Raw genomic sequence first — 24,891 nt, forward strand, 5'->3', positions numbered from 1 at the left:
GAAATACACGCTCTAATTTTCATAAAATGATGGGTATATTTTGTTCCATGACATCTACGTGTTCAATCCTCAATATTGTTAAGCAAATATCTTTGAAAAAATGGCATAACTCAGTGCCGGATTCCAAATTCGATCTGGTAATGCTGCAAATGTCGTTGGCAGTAATCGCTCCATGAGAGCATGGCAATCATGACTTTTCAACCCAACTAACTTTGTGTTTCTAATATCAACGCACTTACCTAATCTGGAAGCATATCCATCAGGGAGCTTAAGTTCTTTTATCCACGTAAAAACACTTAACTTTTGTTCCCTTATGAATGTGTATTTGGCCTTAGGTTTTCAATATTTGCCCCCGTCACGGTCTATTAGTTCAAGTTCTTTACGCCTACAATATTCTTTAAGGTCCATTTTAGCCTTGGTATTATCTTTAGTGTTGCCTTTCAAATCCATAACTGTATTAAAAAGATTGTTAAAAACATTTTTCTCAATATGCATGACATCTAAGTTATGTCGAATCAGATTATCTTTCCAATATGGTAATTTTCAGAAAATGCTTCGTTTTGTCCAATTGTGCTCAACACCATACCCAGACGTCGCACAGTTCTGTAACTGGAGGATAGAGGAAAAATTACAAACTCTCTGAAAAACAGTATCTCCAGCTAACCGTGGTGGTGGAGAAGAATTATCGACTCTGTTTTTTCTAAATGCACTTGTATTTCTCCGGAAGGCGTGATCCTTAGGCAAAAATTATTTGTGACAATAAAAAAATGACGTCTTTCCACCATACTTGAGGTTGAATGCTTTAGTTTTCTCCATACAATATGGACACGCTAATCTACCTGATGTCATCCAACCAGATAACAATCCATAGGTAGGAAAATCATTGACGGTCCACAATAGAGTAGCCTTTATGAAAAAATTATTTTTGGTTGATATATCATAAGTCAGAACACCTTCGTACCAAAACAATTTTAGTTCATCAATTAAAGGCTGTAAGAACACATCTATCTTATTTTTTAGATTTGATGGACCTGAAATAATAACAATCAGAAAAAGAAACTCTCTCTTCAAACATAATTTAGGAGGCAAGTTATATGGTGTCACAATAACCGGCCAACAAGAATACGGCCGACCCAAATTATCATATGGAGTGAATCCATCTGCACAAAGACCAAGCCTCACATTTCTAGGATCGGAGGCAAAGTTAGGATATTTCTGATCAAAATGTTTCCATGCTTCCCCGTCAGACGGTGAGACAAAACACCAGGCTTCCTTCGACTTTCATGATGCCATCTCATGCTCGCAATTGTAAGCTTAGAAGCATATATTCTCTGCAGTCTTGGTATGAGAGGCAAATACCATATTTTTTTATAAGAAATTTGTTTAAATTTTCTTTTCCCACTTCTTACAGGTTTAAAACGAGGATGACTGCAAAACTTCAACTCATCCCGGATTCGTCATCCTTGTAATACAACATACAACCATTTGAATAACAATCAATCTTCTGATAACTGAGGCCAAGCTGCGAAACCAATTTCTTGGTATGATAAAAATCAGTTGGCACTCGATTACCAGTTAGCATTGTTTGATGCATAAACTGCATGATTTCAGTATATCCACCTTCGGGAATGTTGTAATCAGACTTTATATTCAACATCCTAACTGCAGCAGAAAGTTCACTTTCTACTTTGCAGTTTGGATACAATAGAGTTTGTGTAGTAGATAACATGTCATAAAATGCTTGTGCATTTTCATTCGGTGCTTCATCTACATTGTAAATCTGATAACTACTTTTAGTACCAGTCTCTTACATTATATATGGCGCATTTGATGGCCCAGCCGCATTTTCATTCGGTGTTTCATCTACATTGTAAGTCTGATAACTACTTCCAGTACCAGTCTCTTGCATTATATATGATGCATTTGATAGCTCAGCTGCATCCATTACCATCTGTTCATAGGAATTAAACTGATCCCTAAAATTGTCTCTTCTATAATATTCATTTTCAACAACCGAATGAGGCACAACGGACACTTCTTCACCATGATGCATCCAATAATAATAACCTTTCATGAATCCATGTTTACAAATATCTCTTTTCACCTCATCGACTGATTTAAACCTTAGACACTCGCATTTCATACAATGACACTTTAACTTTCTTTTTAATATTATAAAACTTTCTTGGGTAGACGCAAATTGAATGAATTCATCGACACCCTCATAAAATTCTCTAATAATCCCACCCTTTCTTGGGTTACACCTATTATCAATCCACTTACGATGCGACGAAATTTCTATTTTAAATTAAATAATATGTATGACGGAAAAACTATCCTAAAAATTCACAAAACCAAGTAACAAAAGTTTAACCAAATAATTAATAACATTATATTTGTAGTTATAATTTTAAAATTGTATTAAATAAATAACTAACTCGACAACTATATTATCAGACATTCAACTGTTATATTTAAACATATTATTTATCGTTAAACTAATCATTTTTTCAATTAAATTAGATTAGACTACAAGTTTTTATTTATTTCAATTATGTATTATTGTATAATTTTGTTAAGATTAGTCTTCATTAAACCTAAAGTTAAATCCCGTTTAAATCTTGAAACCCACCCATTATTATTAAAAAAGTTAAAAAACATATATTTAATATTTTAAATTTATAATATATAATTAATAAAATTAAAAAATTAAATTATTTTAATTTCTAATAAGAGATTTAATAAAAAATAAAGTTAGAAAATTAGGCTATATTCTTAAGAACAATACTAATACACAATTTTTTTTTTTGTGAATAATTATTTTAATTAAAATTAAAATCAAAATATCAAAATTAATTAAGAAAATATTGATTTGGGCCTAAAAAAATTATTTAACAACCAAATTTATAGTAATATTAATAAATTAATAAAAATTTAATATAAATTATTTTACAAATTTTAATTTTATTCCAAATTTACAATTAACTAAACCCGTGAACCAAAGCCCCGACCACACCACATTTAAAACCCTAATTGTGATTGTTATTAATTTAATTAAAATTATATATTATTATATAATTTTATTAAGATTATACATTTAAAACCCCAATTGTGAAAAATAATTTTATTTAATCCTACTAAAATTATTTAACTATATTATTAATATTAATAACATAAATTTTTTTAAATAATACTAAATATAAAATTAAAATTTTATTTACAATTTATTAATAATTTATTTTTAAAACACTCACCTACCTAAACCCCTAGCCGGCCCCATTTTGTTATTTAATTATAATTTGTTAATAATTAAAATTAATTTTTTAATTTAAATTTAACATTAATTAAACCCCATATATCTTATATATCCCAAAACATGAGACATGTAAGAAAATTATATAACTCTTCAAACTTTGCTATTAATTTTTGGCATCGCAATTCATTAGCATTTAAAAATGTTGAGTATTAGATAAATTAATTTGATACCTCATAACCCTCATAATCAATATGTCAAACATAAATAAAACTCCACACCTAATGCCAAACATAAATTAATTTATGAATTTTATGCAAACAATTGCAATTATAGTGGGATCAACATGGAATATTTCATGTTTGATTCCAGTACTTGTCGTGCCAGTTACTAGAGCATTGAATTAAATGATCACATCACAAATTAAATTATTTTTGAGCTACAAATTAAATCACATCATAAATTCTAAATTAAAATATTCAAGAATCCACTCATTTAATGTTTTCATTTTAATTCTAATGTTTAATGTTTTGATTTTTCTTTAATTCTAATTTGTCCAAATAATATTAATTAAACTTTCAACAACTTAAAAACTAAACAAAATCACCTAATATACATATATTATTAAAAATTAAAACTCCTATTCTTATTATTCATTCTATGTGTCAAAAAAATGAAATTAAAAATAGTTTCATCCACCAAAAAAAATTAAAAATAAAAAAAATATGTTTTAACTTAGAAACAAAAAAAAATTCCAAACGAAAATTTACTCAAAAATTTTAATTTTTTTAAATTTGTTTAAAATCTTTATAAAATTTATATTTATTTTTAGATTGAATAATTATTTTTTATATTAAAAATAATAATTACAAAAAACTCTTATATTTTTTTATTTACAATTTTTTTATCTATTTAAAATATCATCTACCTCTTTTTATTCATTTCTCATCTTTCTTATAATAAAAAATCTAACGTATAAAAGGCACAAGGAGAAGAAACTCTAATTTTTCCTCTATTAAAACTCTTACAAATTATTTAATTTCTTATAATAAAATTCTTATTTTTATTCATTTATCATATTTTTAATCATTTTATTAATTATTTAATATAATATTTTTTATATTAAAAATTTATTTTTAATTTAACCCCCTAACAGCCGCCCTCCCCCAAGTCACAAAATTTTGAATTATATATTATTTTAAATTTAATTTATTTATTTAAATCACAAAATACATAATAATAATTTATACAAAATATATAATAAACCCTCCCCTAACAATCGCCCCTCCCCCCCTCCACACAGTCACTAAATTTGTAATTACATATTATTTTAAATTTAATTTATTTAATTAAATCACATAATAATAATAATAATAATAATAATAATAATAATAATAATAATAATAATAATAATACAAAATATATAATAAACTCTCCCCCCAACAGTCACTCAATTTTTAATTATATACTATTTTAAATTTAATTTATTTAATTAAATCACATAATACATAATAATAATTTATAAATAATAACAAAAATAATACTAACAGATTTGTTATTATTTTTGTTGTAAATAGAATATTATTTCAGTTATAAATATAAATCTGTTAGTATTATTTTTGTTATAAATAATATTAACATTAATAAATAACAATTAATTAATATTATAATAAATATTAACCTTAACAACATTAACAGAAATAATAACATTAACAACTATTTACAACTTAACAATTAATCAAATAATGCATATTATGTAAAAAGTTAATAGAAATATTAATATTAATAACATTAACAGAAATATTAACATTAACAACTATTTATAACTTAACAATTAATCAAATAGTATCTATTATGTAACAAACATTTAATATTATAATTTAAATTTTAAATAATTAACAACTAAAAATAAAAAATACCTTCAAATGTTGATCAGCTTCGAATATAAATCACACTAAAATAAAATCACTATTAGTGAGAGTGAGACAGTGAAGAATGGAGAAAAGATAAAAGAAAAGAAAAATAAATTAGGAGTAAAGTGCGAGAAGAAATGTGAGGATCGGAGAGGAAGGGGGAGGAGGGAGCTTTAAAGGGAGAGGGAAAGAGGGGGCACCTGGCAGGCAGGGAGGGGAGGCACGTGACAGGGAAGGGAATGGGAGGGGTCGGGGGGTCACTTGGCAGGCAGTGTACTGTGCCTAAATGTTAAATATATATTAAAAAATATTTATTATATATTATATATTATTTTAAATTAATATATATTTAAGAATAAACATATATTTTTAAAATACTTTAAAATATAATTAATTTATAGTTATTTAATTTTACAACATTAAACTAATCAAGAAAAAAATATTTTACAATCAAGATAGAAGAAAAATTAATAAAAATAAATCAATTACAATTATTTAAAGAATAATGACCAAAAATAAATACAATATTTTTTAAGAATTTGTAAATTTATTATTAATTGTAGAAGAAGAGATAAAAATGTATTTTTTATTTTTTAAATGATTAATAATATTTATGTTATAAATAAATATAATTTTACTAATTAATTTAAATTAAAAATTACATATATTTTGTAACCTAAAAATGATAAGTATTTTGAGAGGAAACTAAAATCAACAATCATCTGCGACGGACAGTCACCTATCGCAGATGGAGAATTAGTGCCGAGTGATTGTTAGTCGGTGGAAAATAAAATTTTAAAAATTAATTTATTTTTTTAACTAATAAAATTAATATAGTTCTTTTATAGATATTTGATTTTACAACTTCACATTAATTAAAAAAATAAGTATAAAAGATAAAGAATTAAGGAAAAAATAATAGAAATAAAATACTAAAGAGTAATTATTAATTCCAAATACATTTAATATAGTTCAACTGTCTTCAGTAGTTCAACTGTTAACTATAAATACTTAGATATACTGCAACATGAATTAATTATGGGGTTAGAGAATATTCATTACAAGTGTTCAAGTGTTCTAACTTACGAGTTCCTATATTTTATCTCTAATGCTTTAAATTGAGACAATTTTTCGATTACTATTGTTGCATTCATTATTATATATTTATTTTATAAGCGTTCAATCAATTGAGAAATATTGTCACCGAGAAGTTTAATTCTCATATTAATTATCTCAATTGAGAAATATTGTATTTTCAAAATAAATTTTAAATTTAATTTAAATATTTTATAAATTTCACATTAAATTTTTACTAATATTTTGTTAAACATTAATTTCAACAACATTACTAAATTGCTGAATTATATAGCATGATATCATATAGTCAATGATAAAATTTAAAACAAGTGAAACGTACGTATCATCTAAATATCGTGGTTATTATTTTTATTTTATTTGCATATTATTCATTTAAAAAAATGGGTATTCACTAAAGGATAACATATTACTCAATAATGAAGATAAATATCTTTAAAAAATGTATGTGTATATAGGGTACATTTAAATTTTAATTTATGTACTATTACATTTTTTTTTGTACACATAAATTTATGTACTATTGCGTCAACAATATAAATTTAATTACTAAAATGTGAAATTAAAGTTTGAATTTCATATTTTATAAAAAAATTTCAAATTTTACACATTTTGTAAAGTGTAAAAATTATGTTTTGAAATTACAAGTTATTTTATTTTATTTTTCTTTTTTTCTTGCGACATATCTATTCTATTGCTAAAGTTTGTTGTTTTTTTAGCGACGAATTCTTTCGCTAAATTCAGTAGATGCCCCAAAATTGAACGCGTGCCAAGTCCTACCCTCCCCTCATGAGCGCGTCGCATACGTGGCAGCGTTGGAATATTAATCTTAGTAATAATTAAAAGTGTTGCACCTTCGAATCGAACTACCAAAGTTTTGCGACAGATGCATTCCCATCGCAAAAGTTTTGTATTTTAAATTTATATTATTTTTCTTTTTTTGCGACGGATGCATTCTTGTAGCTATTTTTTAATTTTAAATTTATATTTTTGATTCTTTTTAACAGATTTGCTCGCCACATGGCAGCGCTAGAATATTACTCCCAGCTATTATCTCAGACTCTTTACTGGATTTGAACCCCCAACCCTCTCATGATCAAGTTTCCCACACAAGATATCAATCTAGAAGTCTTCTTGTTTATTGATGTATATAAAATATATATATATATAGTATTCTCTTTCATATATTTTCAAAATTATATTTATAGAACAAAATTTCTCAAACTTATTTAATGATATTATTTTTAATATTAATGTTAGTAAAGGGAAACTTTATTAATTATTATATTAGTATTAAAGAATTATGTTATGTTTAAATGTAAAGTTTTTAATTAAATTTTTAACTTTTTTTATTTTTTAGCTATGGGGTTAACCAGTCGCTAAATTTTAATTTTAATTTGATTTTTTTTATTTTTTGCCACGGGTTTGGCCCATCGCTAAATTTTAATTTTAATTTATTTTATTTTATTTTTACCGACGATTTCAGCCCCGTCACTAAATTTGAATTTTTTTTATTTTTTTAATTATTTTTTAGCGACGGGTATATCCCCGTTGCTAAATTTATTTATTTTTATTTACTTTTATTTTATAGCATGCTAAATTTGTTTTTTTTATTTTTTTTATTATTTTATTTTCTTTTCTTTTTAGCGACGGGTATAGCCCTGTCGCTAAATTTTTTTTTTATTTTTTTAATTACTTTTTAGAGACAGGCTCAGTCCCGTCGCTAAATTTGTTTTTTTTATTTTTTTATTTTTTTATTTTTAGCGATGGTATACCCCGTCGCTAAATTTAATTTTTTTTTATTTTTTAGCACTCTAAATTTGTTTTTTTTTATTTTCTTTTATTTTTAGCGTTGGGTTCAGCCTCGTCGCTAAATTTGTTTTTTTATTTTTTTAATTACTTTTTAGCGACGGGCTCAACCCCGTTGCTAAATTTGTTTTTTTTATTTTGTAATTATTTTTAGCGACGGGTATACCCCGTCGCTAAATTTAATTTTTTTATTTTCTTTTATTTTTTAGCGCGCTAAATTTATTTATTTTTTATTTTTTTATTTTCTTTTCTTTTTAGCGACGGGTTTAACCCCATCGCTAAATTTATTTTTTTTTATTTTTTAATTATATTTTAGCGACGGGGTATACCTATCGCTAAATTTAATTTTTCTTTATTTTTTAGTGATGGGTTTACCCCTGTCGCTAAATTTTAATTTTAATTTGATTTTTTTCTCTTTTATTTGTTAGCGACGGGTTTCTCCCCATCGTTAAATTTAATTTTTTTTAATTTTTCTTTTACTTTTTAGTGACGGGCATATCACTCGTCGCTAAATTTAAATTTTTTTAATTTTTTTTATTTTTTTTATTTTTGGGCGACGGGTATATCACCCGTCGCTAAATTTAATTTTTTTTTAATTTCTTTTATTTTTTTTAGCGACGGTTTGTCAGTTGCTGATTCCGTCACTAAATTTAGTGACGGACTTTCCGTCGCAAATTCTGTCGCTAAATTAAAAACAAATTTAAAAAAATTAGCGACGGAATAGTTCCGTCACTAAATTCCATCGCTAAACACTGATTTTCTTGTAGTGGCCATAATGTAGTGTCATCATTTTTTGTAGATGAAATTGCAACGCTCCCAAAGATAGTTTCTGCTTGCAAAACATATAGCTCTTGCTTAAGGATTCATTTAAGAACTACCATGGATCATTTCATACCCCAAAGGATACTATTTTCAGACTTATAAGACCCTCCGTTTGAATCTAACATGCCTAGGGAAATAAATTTTCTCCTAAGGTTTGGTACAAATCTCACATTATCTAAAGTCCTAAACATTTTATCCCACATCTTAAATTTAACTGACCCTATTCCAATTATGTTGCAGGATTGGTTATTACCCATAAGGACTTTTCCACCCTCAATATTCTGGAAATTAAGCAACCAAACTTTCCTAGGTATCATGTGAAATTTACAATCTAAATCTAATATTTACTCATCCCTTGACGCATGTTCAGAGAGTATTAAACCCTCTGCACTATCATACACATCTAATAGATTTGCTACTTCTTGATTATTATTGTCATTTTTCATATCTTTCTTTCTTTTAAAGCAATTTTTTCTTAAGTGCCCCTCTTTCTTACAATACCAGCAAGCTCTTGTTTTTTAGGATCCCCTACTTGTTCCTCTAGATTTAGAATTCAACCTCATTTTACTTCTTCCCCTAGAATAATCTTTGCCTTTAGGCTTTGGTTTTTGTTCCCACTTTTCCTTTACACTTAAGCCTTCTTCATTATTTATTTTCTTATATTTCTTATCCTCCTCAAGATCTCTTAATCTTTTCAGGGTTGACACTACATCCTTTAATGATAAAGAGGTTCTGCCATGTTGTATAGCTGTCCTTAGATCTCTATAGGATTCAGGCAAAGCATTTAAAAGAATTACTATTTAGTTTTCTTCTGAAATACTCTCATCAATATTTTCTAGGCTTATTACGATAACATTAAAGTCATCTAAGTTCTCTTCTAGAGATTTAGAGGTATTCATTTTAAAACCAAATAGTTTTTCTTTTAAATAAATTTTACTTGTCAAAGATCTTGTCATGTAAAGGGATTCTAGCTTGGTCCAGACCTTTAAAGTAGTATTCTCCCTATTTACTTGTCTAAGAACTTTATCAGATAGATTTAAAATAATAAGGCTATAAGCCAATTCGTTAATCCCATGCCTTTTCGGGGCAAGTGAGGATTTGACTTTATCCTTCTTAGTTTTAGATAGTTTATCTAGTACCTTAAAGCATCGATTTTGAATCAAAATAGCTCTCATTTTCTTTTGTCATAGAGAGAAGTCACCACTACCATCAAATTTTTCTAGTTCATATTTAGTTGGGGCCATTTTATTATGAACCTTAAAATAGAATATAATTCACAGACACTACAAAAAAATTAGCATTTAGCGGCGATTTTTTTTACATTTAACAGTAGTTTTTAACCGCAGCTAAGTAATTTAGAGGCGATTTTCAAAACCGCTGCGAAACAGAATTTAATTTTTTTATTATTTAATTATTTTTTAAATTTAGCGACGGTTTTTTGAAAATCGCCGCAAAAAAACATGTTTTACTGAATTTTGCGACGGTTTTATAAAACCGTCGCCAAAATCATGTTTTGCGACGATTTCAAAACCGCCGCAAAATACCATGTTTTGCGGCGATTTTTAGAACAACCACAAAAAAATCGTCGCAAAAAATCAATTTTTTTGTAGTGAGATGATAATGAGATTTACTCTAACTAATGCGTGACAAAGATTTCAAATAACAGAATAGGAATAGTGAATGAAAGAATCAATTAAGATGCAAAACTTATTTTAAATTCTTATAAACGAGGCAAAACAGACATTTGAGTCTAAAAAATTAATCAACCCTAATTAGGTTTTCAAACAAAACAGGAACTCAAAGCAGTATAGAGATGAAAGTATGAATTTAATACACTCAGATCTAAATCATGATCAAGAACTTAAGAAAAATTAGGGCAAATAGCAAATCTGAGAAAGTTAGGGCTGACAGACAGATATTAAATAAAAATTAGGGCAAAACCAGTTAAGGTCGCTAACTTAGGGCAAACGCAAAATTTCTTACCAAATAAAAATCTAAAACGATATTCGTATTTACCTTTTGAATCGAAAATGATTATGCCCAGATCTTGAATCCCTCGGGCTCTGATACCACTTGTTGGTTTATTGCAACCCTCTTAATCGACCAATCTAACGAAGATGTAAGTGCAGTAAAATAGAAACAGAAATTGAAACCCCACAATCATAGCTCACACACACAGAATATCAACACAATGAGTTACGTGCTCAAACCTAAAAGCAGGTCCTACTCATGGTAGAGGCTATGCCTTTAGTCAATCCACTAATATCTCAAGATTACAATTGAATTGCAAGATCACAACAAAAATAAATCATATTGCAAATACAGAATTGAAAACAGAATACAAAATACAAGAACAGGTGCAAGTGCAAGTTCTGTCCGACCAATCTCAATATCAAGTCGAGTATCTGTTCTATCAGTTTTCCCAATCTTTCACACCTCAGGCGATTAAACAACAACAGAAATTACACAATACATTTACCTTACCGAATGATCTTACCATAGAACCAAAGAATCAATCAATCAAGAAAAGGATTCATGAGAAGATGTCTCGCTTCAAGCACCGAAATAGGGTTTCAAGAATGTGAATGAAAACAACCTGACAATTATGGCAACATAAGAGCCCTTATATAGTAGCAGCAATGGGAACTGAGCTGGGCTGAGTTGGCCGAGGCATAACACGCATGGATCACACGGGTTTGGGCTTGGCCCATAACATATCTCGACCCAATGAATCTTGGCCCATACAATATAACCACAGATGATATATATATACAGATTTAAAATTCATTTAAATGACAACAATATGAGAAACCCAATACATATATGAAAAATGCAAACAATATGCACATAACAAATATATCAGTTATTTCGATTTTCTTCAATTTTTTTTTATTTCTTCGATTTAATTGGCTCAGCTTAGTTCGGTTTATACGATTTGATTTCATTTTTTTCAAATTAATCGGTTGGTTCAATTTGGTTTTATTTCTTGATTTGGTTTAATCGATTAGTGAATTTTGGTAAATTCAGTAATCGAACCGACACTTTGTACACCCCTGTACGTACGTAGTGGATGCCAAATGTCATTATCAAAGAAGAAAGAAAGAGCGTAGATGAGAGGTGAATTATTCTAAACTTAGCATCCCTAGGATTTGATAAAAAGATATCGATACCTGACATTTGAGACATGACAAATATTTTCATCACTTTACAACTCTGTCTACATTTTCTCATCTACTGTTATCTAATAGATGTTAAAAAATTTAATATAATAAAAATATTATCACATTTTCTCTCCCTTACTTTTTCTTTTAGTTTGTTTGTTGGCTTCTCTTACTAGTTTGATAATGGTTTAGTTATTGTTAGACTAGAGAAAGAGAAAAAAATTGACAAACTGTCAAATTTTGATTAGTTTGTTAGGTAGAAGTGGAGAATAAAAGTAGAGCAATGAAGATATTTTATCATATTAATAATTTTAGTAACGAGAAAAAATAATCTAATTAAAGTCGCAAACTCATAAAAGATTATTATCATTTCTTAATTGTTAAGGGTCTTTTGCTTTTTGCCTAAACTCAAAGATTTTAAGTACAAATATAAAGTAGTCAATTACTTTAATATAATTTATTATTTTCTTATTGCAAGATTGCCACGTGTAATTTACAGAGAAGAAAATATTGGCGGCAGCTCAACCACTTGTTGACTTCTAGAAAATCGTACAGGTTCAACGTAACCTAAACCCTTCCATAATTTTCTATATTGGGGGACAAGCGTCAGCGCGTCTTCAGTTTTCGCATCGCCATTTACCTTTGCCCAGATTCCTTCACCGCCATGGTAGAGGTTGATGCTGCATTCATCCAAGCCCTTGAGCACCGGCCGAAGCCCGCCGTCGTCGAAGCCGAGGGCATCCCTCTCATCGATCTCTCCGCCATCAACTCCTCCGACTCTGCCGCAGTCGCCGCCCTTGCCGCCGAGATCGGCCGTGCCTGCGAGACCTGGGGCTTCTTCCAGGTCATCAACCACGGAGTACCGTTGGCCTGTCGGGAGAAGATGGAGTCGGCGTCGAGAAAGTTCTTTGCGCAGTCCTTGGACGAGAAGCTCAAGGTGAGGAGAGACGAGAAGAATCCGGTGGGATACCATGACGGCGAGCACACCAAGAACGTCCGGGACTGGAAGGAGGTCTACGATTTTGTCCGGAAAGTTCCAACCATCATTCCGGCCTCTCCCGAGCCTGATGACAGGGAAGTGGTGTTGCTCCATAATCAATGGCCCAATTACCCTCCTAACTTCAGGTTAGGTTCAAATTAATTCCATCTACAGTGCATTTTCGAATGGGTAACTGATCAAATTGTATCAAATAAAATACAAAATTCAATTTAATTGCGACCCGTGAATGAGATTAGCATAAGAGATCTAATTTATATATAATTAAGTTTCTTAACTTAATTATTAATTAATCACATCATTAACCCTAAATCCTGAACCCTCTTTCACCAGGGAAGTGTGGGAAGAGTACGTCGTAGAAATCGAAAAACTTGCTTATAAGCTGTTGGAACTGATCTCCCTGAGCTTAGGCCTGCCGGGAAACCGCCTCAAGAACTTCTTCGACGATCAGACCAGCTTTCTAAGACTCAACTACTATCCGCGCTGCCCCGTTCCCGACCTGGCCCTCGGCGTGGGCGGGCACAAGGACGCCGACGGCCTGACTGTTCTTGCTCAGGATGATGTCGGAGGCCTTGAAGTACGGCGAAAGTCCGACGGGGAATGGGTCCGAGTTAAACCTACCCCCAATGCTTATATCATCAACGTTGGCGATCTTATTCAGGTAAATTAATAAATTTGCATCCACTTCAAATTAAGTTATATATATATGTGTGGGTGTGTGTTATAAAATAAAGTATCGGAGCAGGTGTGGAGCAATGATAGGTACGAGAGTGTGGAGCACCGGGTGACGGTGAACTCAGAGAGGGATAGGTTCTCGATTCCCTTCTTCTTCAACCCAGCACACACTACCGTGGTTGAGCCCCTGGAAGAGTTGGTTGATGAGCATAGGCCTTCCAAGTACAGGGATTTCAACTGGGGAAAGTTCATCGCTGCCAGAAACCTCAGCAATTACAAGAAGCTCCATGTCGATAACCTCCAGATCTATCATTTCAGCCTATCCGCCTTGAATGATCTTCACTAAATCATTTCATCATCGATCGTGACATCCACCATCCATCCGTACGTGCATTATTATGTGTGTGTGTGTGTGAGCTTAATTATTTGAGTAATGCTGTTTGTACAGAAGTTTTACAGAATGAGATATATCGTGATATATTGATGATAAATTGAAGCAACAAAATCACGATATATTGATGATAAATTAGGTTAAATGAAAAGAGGGAAACCCTTCCCTCTTTCCAAACCCCTCATCTCTCAACCGAGCCACCATTCAAGCTGCTTTCTCCACAACCCCTTCACCGACAGCGAGAGTTAGCGCCACCTGAAATTTGCAAGAGTAAAAGAAGTATGTGAGTTTTTCTCCATCGTTCTCCACTGGCGAAGGCACCAACTACTGTGCTCCGAATTTAAACCAAAAGCGGACTCGCCGTTGCATCAGTGCTATCACCCCTCACCTTGACAGAGTCTATCGTCGTTCCTAGAGAAAAACGTCAGCGTTTCTTGTGAAGATCCAATGATCTGACCACTGAAAGTTAAATAATTTACTGTTTTGCAAAAACTATAATCTGCCTCCAATCTCCATTTGCCACTAACTTCATCTTTTATTAACCTACATTTAAAAAAGCAATTATTGATCATCTATATACAAGAATCAATTTTATTACTGCTCAATGGGTTTTTTTCCTGTAAATAAAATTGCAGTTGATTTTTATATATCTAAGATTAAGAGACTATTAGTTGATTTATATGAAAAGAAATGTCAGCTGAGAGAGAAGACTGCTATATAAAAATCATAAATCAATTGTTCCAACAACATTTGTTTCCTTCAATACCCATTGGGGAGTTGCTGTTTGTGCTCAAACTCAACAAACCAGAAATCCAACTGTGTTTGACTGATTTTAAACCAGACTGCTGTTTATTCATGAGAGAGTGAAAGAAGGAAAGAGAGATATTGTGAGAGATGGAGGTTAGGCGTTCTACAGATGTTTGGGGGAAGAGAGAGACTTTATACAGGGGTAAATAGTTAATTTCATACAGGAGCAAAATGGTTAATTTCCCGCACCTGTAAAATTTTTGTAAAGAAGCTTCTGTACAAATAGCATGACTCTAATTATTTACAACAGTGCATGACATGAAGTTTTCTGGCGTAATGCTATAGGTACGCCGTGGGCTACACCCACGGCTACAGAAACAATTTAAAATAAATTGTTAAATTTCTTTTTTCGTCCTTTCCTTTTGCAAGGCCCCACCCTCCCAAAACCCATCTGCCCAAATCCATCTTCTCTCTCTTTCCTACTATCCGCCCAAACCCATCTTCTCCATCTTCTCTATTGCTTTTGCTCTCTCTCTAAAAAACCTCTCTCACGGCCAAGCCCATCTTCTCTCTCTCGCTCCATCTCTGTTGCTCTCCTCTATTTCCGATCACCATTGCCCCAAACTCATCTTCGATCTGATAAAATTAGAACAAGTTTTTATGTAGATATTAATGTGTTTGTATGAACAGTGAATGAGGTTGACATGTCTTTGTATTAAGTGTGAATTTTGTAATTACAGTGAACTATTAGATATGTGTTTGTGGTTGACGTTTGAGAACAGTGATAAAAATGTGATGTGTTTGAGTTTTTATGTGTTTATATAAAATTGTATGAACAGTTTTTATGTAGATATTAAAGTTAGAACAACTTAATATCTACTCAAGGTTTTATGTAGATATTAATGTGTTTGTATGAACAGTTTTTATGTAGATATTAAATTTAGAACAACTTAATATCTACTCAAGTTTTTATGTAGATATTAATGTGTTTGTATGAACAAGTTTTTATGTAGATATTAAAATTAGAACACAAACACTGGGAGATTTTCCAATCAATGGTGGTTGGACACGAATAGTGGGTTGCATGGTTGGTGCATCACCCTCAGGCATTGAACCACAAAACCAAACAACAATGACAAAGATGGGTTTGGGGTAATGGTGATCGGAAGTAAGGGAGGGCAACAGAGATGGAGCAAGAGAGAGAGAAGATGGGCTTGGTCGTGAGAGAGGTTTTTCAAAGAGAGAGCGAGAGCAACAAAGAAGATTGAGAAGGAAGATGGAGAAGATGGGTTTGGGCGGGTAGCAGGAAAGAGAGAGAAGATAGATTTGGGCGGATGGATTTTGGGCGGATAGGGCCTTGCAAAAGGAAAGGACGAAAAAAGAAATTTGACAATTTATTTTAAATTGTTTCGGTAGCCGTGGGTGTAGCCCACGGCATACCTATAGCATTATTCAAGTTTTCTGATGCTTCTCGTCAATTTGAATGGACTAAAACTATATATATTGATGGGCATTAATACCCCTACCATATGCAAAAGCGAGGTGTGGGTCAGTGACACGTGTTTTTTTCTATTAAATAGTAATTGATCCATCATTCGTTTGTCGACGATTCAATATTCAACTCCATAAAAACTCATTCGAATTTATTTGTTAAGATAAACAATCAAGTTAGAATTTGTTCTCGATAAAACTCAACTCGTTAAATCTCGCAAACATATCTATTAAATACTCGTAAACATGTTCAATTAGAGATTCGTGAACATATTCAATTAGAAGTTCAAAAATAGTTCATGAATAAACGGGTTTATATATGATTACATTAATAAATTTATTTATAATTTTATAAATATATTATTTAACATAAAATTATTAAACTTTAAATTATTATAATAATATTAATAAACTTAATATCTTTAAAATTGTTATATATATTAATTTAATCATTTAACATAATATAATATATACATATATAACAAAACAAAATACCAAATTAGATTTAGTTAGTTGACTTAGAGATTAACAACCCTAAAACTAAAAAAGTTGTGAACTATGATTTGTGAATTGATGATTAAAGAGGAAGGAAATGAAGAAGAGAACACGCCCATACTCACCACCTACTGATGCCACCGTTGTAAGCCTTTATTTCTAGTCGAATTGTTGCTAGCTATTATTGTCCGTTATCGTTGCACACCTTCTCTACAGCTAGTCGCTACCCTATCGTTGCCTGCTATCCCCACACAGCCCCCATGCCCTTTTGTCGCCACACACACCTTTTCCTTTCTACAACTGCTTGCCATCGCCACACACCCCCCTCTGAAACATCATCTACTGCGACTGTACATCTCTTATCTTCACTTATCGTCGCTCATTGCTGCCTCTATTAAGCATAGTCTATTACTGTCGCCCGCTATTGCACACCTTCCTCTCTACCGTTACTTACCGTTGCCATGCACCATTCCCTCTCTAACAAGTCTGAGCTCAAGCTCGCTAGCAAGGGGTTAAGCTTGGCTAATCAACCTTTTGACAAAATAGGCTTGAGCTTGACCTAAGCTTTAAGGCTTGAGCTTGAGCCTAGAAACTGACTTGCCTTAGTTCAATTGCAACCTTACTATTAAATAGTCATGTGTCATCACACTTTTCTCTGTGGTTAGGGAAGATATGGGCTTCAATAGGTCAAGAAGTATGTGTCAAATACCAAGACCTCCCCAGTCATCATTTCACATGAAATTAGTTAATAAAAATCATGCTCGTGCCATCCTAAATTAAGGTATATATGTGAAAACTCAAATCTCACTTCTCAACAACATCATATATAAGCAAAACTCTAATAAATGAAATGAGAGGATGTTATATATTAAAAAGGAATTCAATGCACTAATCAGTTTGTAACCACGCAAAGACATGTAATTTGGTACAGTAAATTACAGGAAATTCTTGTATGGACTTATTTTACCACATAAGACTATAGACTCATGAATAAAATAAGACATGTGGTGATCATGAATAAAATTAGGACATATGGCATTTTCCAAGAGGAGAATAAAAATTGAGTTAACTCATGATTTGGGTGGGTCATTCATGACACTATAAGAAATCCGAGATTTAGTGACGGATTTTCAGCGACAAACATTTCCTTCACTATTTTGCGACGGAAAAGTGATGGAATTGCGACGGATTACAAAAAAAAAAAATTGTGAGAATTAGTAATGAATTTTAGCGACGGAAAAAATTCCATCGCCAAAAAATAAAAAATTAATTTTTTAGTGACAAAAACAATAATCTATTGCTAAAATTAGGGACGGAAATAATTTTCCATCACTAAATTTAAATAATAATAAAAAATAAAAATTAGATTTTTATATAACGACGAAATTTATTTTTGTCACTAAATTTAGTCACACAAAAAAAATTCCGTCTCAAAATTTTAAAATAAAAAATTAATTTTAATATTAGTTTAAATAATTAAAATAAAATCTTAATTTTAAATTTTTTATTATTAAAATTTAACGACAGAAAGATATTTTCGTCGCTAACTTTAAAATAAAAAATTTATATTTAAAATTATTTTAAATTAAAAAATAAAAATGAGCGACGGATTATCCAAATCCGTTGTTGATTTAGCGATAGAATATTCAATCCATCGCTATAGTTAATTTTTTAATTTTTATTTTTTATTCAATTAATTTATAAATATTTAAATTTGGAATGAATATTTAAATATATAAATATTTAAATTTTATAAAAAATTAAATATACATTTAACCATGAGATGAATATAAAAAAATTAATTTATAAAATTTAAATAAATATATTAATATTAAAAATCATAATATTGCTAAATTCTAACTATATCAATTAATATATTTTATGTGCATAAAATAAAAAATATATTAAATGTATAATAATTAATTATTTGCAATAGTTTTTAAATGTGTACAAAATGTAAACAAACACTATATTTGAAAAATAAATAAAAAGTTTAAAAACCATAATATTATTGAAATTTTCTTTATTTTAAATTTTAGAAATCATAAAAATGAAATAATATTGAAGGATTACATTATATAAAAAAGAGTCTAGAAGGTATCTTGTCAATCTCTTTCTCTTTATAAATAGGAGAATTTTTCACTAAGCTAAAAAGTTTAAAAACCATAATATATGGCTGACATTGTGTCTTATACTTGATAACAGTATCATATGTCACTATCTAATATAAGTGTTATGTATAAAACATTAATGTTCATCAAGAAAAAATAAATATATCTCTTTATCATTTGTCCTCTCTAATTTTGTCTCTGAATTATAGATGAAATTCAATAATCTGAAACTCATTGTGTTGATCAGATGGATTCTGCCATTAATATTATTCTACTCTGTAATTGAGAATCCTAAGTGCGGTAGATGTTTTGGATTTTTATTTTTAAAATTTCTTTTATGAAACTCAAAATTTACCCTAGTAATTTATAGATGTTATGTAGATTTCGTTTAATATAAATTTTATTTATAGAAAAAATTAATTTTTTAAGATAACAAACTATTAATAAATAATTCAATATATCAAATTAATTTATTATAATTATTAGATTTATAATATAATTAAATTTTTAAATAAATATTAATTTTAAATACAATAATTTAAATTATTTTATTACCACATTTTAGATAATTACAATAAGATTTCATTTAAATTATTTAATAATAAAATTTTATTTAAATTACATTATTTTTATATTTTAAATAATTATTAATATTATTTTTATAAATTATATTATTTTTATGTAATTATTAAATATTAAAAAAATAAATAAATTCAAGAGGCGGGAATCTCCTCGCCTCTTTCTTCCTAAATCCCCCCTTTCTCCAAAAAATCCCTAACTCCCCCTCCCCCAATCTCTAACCCTCTTTGGCTCCCTAGCTTTCTCACCCTCATCTCTCGCCCTCGCTCTCTCATCTCGCTTACTGCCTCATCCTCCCCCGCTCTCACTCTCTCATCTCGCTTGTTGCCTCGCCTTCCCTCTGTAATGCCCCGCTATTCCGGGCACGTTATAAATTAGGACAATTCCGGGACACAATAAATTTTTTTCTTTCAAACACTAAGGCTAAACCACATCATTCCTCGAATCCGTCTTGGAATTCTCAACTATTAATCTCGAAAAAGAATCATTATACACATCAAATGCGAAAGCAAAGATCGAAACCTGATATCTTAACATTAATCATAAATAAATTCTTACATCTTCAACATTCCTCAAAACGTTCAAAATCTAAAGTAGCAGAACTTAAATACAGGGCCTACGTTACATACATTTCATTTCTCATGCACTCTGCTAAATGCCATTTCATGCCTCATTTATCCTCATATCTGCTACAATCTCCACCTAGAACGTTTGAATATTCCAAGGGCAAAGCCCAAGTTATATGATGAATTATCTAAGTAAGGGTACAGAAAACATATTTCGTGCATGAATGCAATATCTTTCATCGTAGGTGTCAACTGCACCCCTTATGCTACCTACTATTTTTGCGGCCCTCTCTTTCGAAGCCGAGGTGTATGGGTGCACCCTTGGTAAAGCAGCAGTGCCAGTTCGTACTCCATACGGCCTCAAATGCGAGTGATCAATGATATCGACGTATGTTTATGCATTTCATAGTCATGTCAAGTATGCAGTCTACATGATGAATTCATATCAAGGCATGTCAAAATGATGAAAACATTTTCGAGAAACATAAACCACTTACTAACCAAGCATTTTCCATAAAACTAACTTTAATTGGGGAGTATCACTTACCTTCTAGAGCTTATCAGGCTACCTCGATATCCGTGTCTTGCCTCGTGCATCGCCTCGATTTGCGTGTCAACCTCAAAATTTGATAAGTCACTTCAACTTATTCCTCAAAGCATCCTAATAACCATAATTATTTAAATAAATATTAAATTCTATTTTTCCATAATTTCTGGCATTTTCTATAATTTTTTCTCTATTTCTTCCTATTTTTCCTCAATAAATCCAGATTAAATATTTCTAAAGTATTTTCTCAAATATTTCACTACGAAAATTCATAAAATAATATTCTTGAATTTCTAAAATTTTCTAGAGAATTTTACTTACCTTGACTTAGCTTCTCTAGCTTCCTCGGTATGCGTGTCATATTCCTGAAACGCGTGTCCGAACTATTTTCTCACCCAAAATCTCTGAAATATTAATAAATATCCAAATCCTATTTTTTGAGATTTTCCTGAGATTTTTTCTAATTTTTTCCTATTTTTCTTCTTTTTCTTTCCTTTTTTCTTTTTTTCTTTTTCTTTTTTCTTTTCCCTCCACTTCATCTTCTTCCTCCTGCCTCCCCTGTTACCTGCGCCTGCAACTTCTTCTTTTCTTCTTCCTTATTTTCTTTCTTTCTTCTTCTTTTTTTCTTCTTCCTTCTCTTCTTCTTCTTCTTCTTCTTTTTCTTCCCCTTTTTCTTCTCCTTCCTGCGCGCGGCTGCTGCCATGGCCACACACCCAGCAGTCGCTCCGCCTGCCTCCGTCACCGCCAGCTGCCATTGCAGCCTCCTCCAGCCTCGTCGGCCGCTGCCCACACCTCGCCGGACTCGCTGCCGCTTACCCGTGCCTCCGTTGGCGGCCTGCGCGCAACCACCCAGCTGCAACGGCCATGGCTGCCATGGCCAAGCTTGCTGGAAGCTTGGACTTGCGGCTATGGAAGCCGCTTGATGCTCTCCGGCCAGCCATCACAATCCCAGCTCTCTTGCGATCTCGATCTCTCTCAAGCTCAGCCTCTATTTCAAGAACTCTTGGCCAGCTTGCGGCCATGGCCGAATTCGGCCTTTTCTCCTTCACTCTTCACTCTCCACTCTCTCATGCTACTCTTTGTTGCTTGATCTGCTCAAACCTCTCAAACTCTCATCTATTTATAGCCAACGCCAACCTCTGCCCATTTCTCTTAGCTTGCAAATCTAACCAAATATTGCAGAGACGTGGCCCATTGCAGGGCATGGCTGATTGCGTGCAATGGTTTCCAAAATTTCCAGAGGCGGTCATTGCGTGTAAATCCTTCTAACATTTGCAGGAAATGGCATGAAGTATGGAAATCGCTGGCTACCATCACTCACGTGCACACACAGCACGCCTGCATACATATATATATAATTATATATTGTATTATATAAATTAAAAAATTATATATTTAAATCTCATTTTTAATCCTAAATTTATTAGAATAATTCTCTAATTGTAATAATATCCACAAACACTGAATTAATTGGCATTACGATACCGAAAATATAAAATTAATAACTTTAAAGTTACTTGATTTAGACGATTTCGCCCTAGTGTCCTTGCTAGGCAGTTGTTTCATCCTGAAATCCCTGAAGGGTTGCTCATTAAACAAAACCAGAGCCCTCCTAGGGTTCCGTTGATTTTTCGGGAGTCCCCTACGACAATTCGATTTTACAGCCTAATTAGCAGCTGTATTTTAGTTGTATCGAAAACTGTTCCCGATTCGATTTCTTTCGATACCATAAATTCTATCTCGAAACGCTCGTCGAGACTATATAATTTTATTTAGACAATTTCACTCCGAGGCATTCCCTGCAGTCGATTCAATACTTATAACTGCTATCAAGCAAATTTTTTCAGTATTCTAAACTCATCGAAATTACGTGACATCCTCATACGAAAATGGGGTATTATATTCTCCCCTCCTTACAAAAATTTCGTCCTCGAAATTTGCCACATATTCTAAACCTCAAAGTTAGAACTCTTGAATTGACCACACTTATCAATCCCTAGACAATTCACTTGTCAACCACACATTCCTTTCGGATTTCTCTTTCAAAGCCACTAATCACATAACTCAGTCCTTGGGCCATAAGTCTCCGCTTGAGCTCCTATCTAAGTCGATACTCACATCATCATAGTGAACCTACAACTCTCATATCCACATCATCAATTTTTAATTTTCTTTTCACTAAGTCATCGAATCGATATCCTTAATCACGACACTCCTCTAATTCTGATTTCCAATGATGTCATTTATCTTGAACTAATTAATCATGCTTTGATAATCTTCCAACCTTAGCACAAAAGTCCTTGATCTTGACTTTTATCAAATTGATCCTCAAAGAAATATCAAACTATTTCACGTACCCTTGGATCCAAAAACGTCACAAACATACGCCATCACATATCCCTGAAACTAGCTATGCCCTACCTTAGGTCATCTCAAACTTAGTCATTGCTTAATCCTTACTTGTGCTAATCTATTCGAGATTTCTATTGTTTCCTAATTCTTGTAAGTATTCATCTCTTGATATAATTTCAAGTTTCTATCAATTGTCCACAATCATCTTCTAATCATATAATTATTTTCTCAAGAAATTTTATTAATAGATTCTATTTGTCTCCAAAACTTCTTTCTGTAACTTAACTTTTAATATCAACCGACATCAAACAATGTCTTCCAAATCTAGCAATATTAATATCCTTGCATTGCTTGCTCATTTGTTACTTAGTCACCAACTAATACCTATTCATCCATATACCCATAACTTAAATAACTCATCGCACTTTTCAAAGTGATCCTCAGATAACATTTTATATCATCAGATTAATCATTTGATCCTCAAATTTGCTTGAACTAATCCTCGAGTAATAACATTTCACATCAACTAACTCTAGTCCTGCTCGATCCTAATTTCTTTCCTAGCATTTGACTATTGATTTTTTTTTACTTCCAGTCAATTGTAGCACAGGTTCACTTACCAACTTGCAATCACTAAACTTGCTCATCGACTCTATTGTTTATCAATCTGTGACATCATTATCAACCAATCAAAATCTCGGAACCATTTACCCTCAAGCGTCACAATGAAAAGTGTCACAAGTAACCTTAATATTGCAAGGGTTTACTTTACTCCTCGATTGTGCATCAATCATAGAAAATACCATAGCCTTTTGCAGCTGTTTTATAATTCATCAAATTTAAGATAAAGATATCAACTCTTAATTATCACATATTTGATAATTTACGTCCTCAATCAAGCCACTTATAGCTAAGCATCTAATAACCTCAAGCTATTATTGGCAAATAAGAAATAATCCCGATAAATCTTCCGAGAGCACATTCTGATATTTCTCTCACTTCCTCAACTTTCTCACGGCTTTTTATTGACCACAAGTGCCCGTACCACATATTGACAAACTCCTTATTTTCATAACTTGCTTACATCACTTTAGTGATCATCTAGCTACACATCTCCCGATTTGCCCGTCAGGGTTATCTAGACTAACCGTTTAGCCCAACAGGAGTTCCATTCTCCCAAAATCAAAAATTCTAGATCTCCACTAGATTTCGATCTATTACTAATTACTTGTCTCTCTCAAACACGCCAAAGATTTTCAAAGACATCAATCTGTAACCATCCCATTAACTGGAGTGGGTAGGTACTTACGTGTGACACCCTTAACTTGCTGAACATAAAAGCGTAGGGCAGGCGGTTATATTTCTTAATACATTTTTTTTTTAAATATGATATGTATCCACATATACATATTTATGTGATAAAAATAACTCTTATACTTTTGAAGAATAAGAAGTATAGGTACATATATATATATATTTCAAATATCAGGAATATAAGAAGTTTAAAATTTTGCTTGAGAATATTAGATGAAAATTCCAAGAGAAACACCCTTATCGTCTCATGGCTTCAATTGGTTACAAAATTAAAGTTTAGTATAAAAGGAAACGGGGGTTTTCATTTATAAAGAAGCGATACAGATATCAATATTTGACAAGACATAAAACATAACATAAACCACAAAATAGTCTTTCAAACAAGCTTTCTCATAACATCTAGTTTTTAACTTTGGAAACTTGTTTCGATAAAGGAAAGAAAAACTACTTTTAGATTTACATAAAACTCTTTCTTAAAGGAGCCACCACGTTCCACGTCCGTCCTCCAATCTCCTTATTCGTTATCACCTGGGGAGGGGAAATATGGGGTGAGATTCATGCGAGTCTCAATAA

At 31.4% G+C, this 24,891-nt stretch overlaps 1 protein-coding gene across 3 annotated transcripts in view; it reads left to right on the forward strand.

Annotated features, from left to right (window-relative positions):
- The window catches only part of LOC127801021 (protein DMR6-LIKE OXYGENASE 2-like), a 44,156-nt gene extending 29,443 nt beyond the window's left edge, over positions 1-14,713 (forward strand). Inside the window, exons 1-3 of one of the 3 annotated variants that reach the window (XM_052335791.1) lie at positions 12,652-13,178; positions 13,384-13,711; positions 13,796-14,713. In XM_052335791.1, the coding sequence (XP_052191751.1) occupies positions 12,718-13,178; positions 13,384-13,711; positions 13,796-14,071 (1,065 nt within the window). In that variant the 5' untranslated portion in view covers positions 12,652-12,717 and the 3' untranslated portion in view covers positions 14,072-14,713. Of the gene's footprint in view, positions 1-12,651; positions 13,179-13,383 lie in introns of those variants that run through there. The other 2 variants (XM_052335792.1, XM_052335790.1) reach the window with 2 other exon arrangements.
- Positions 14,714-24,891: the final 10,178 nt, after the last annotated feature.

Source organism: Diospyros lotus, chromosome 5 (assembly GCF_014633365.1).
Source record: "Diospyros lotus cultivar Yz01 chromosome 5, ASM1463336v1, whole genome shotgun sequence".
Lineage (NCBI taxonomy): Eukaryota > Viridiplantae > Streptophyta > Magnoliopsida > Ericales > Ebenaceae > Diospyros > Diospyros lotus.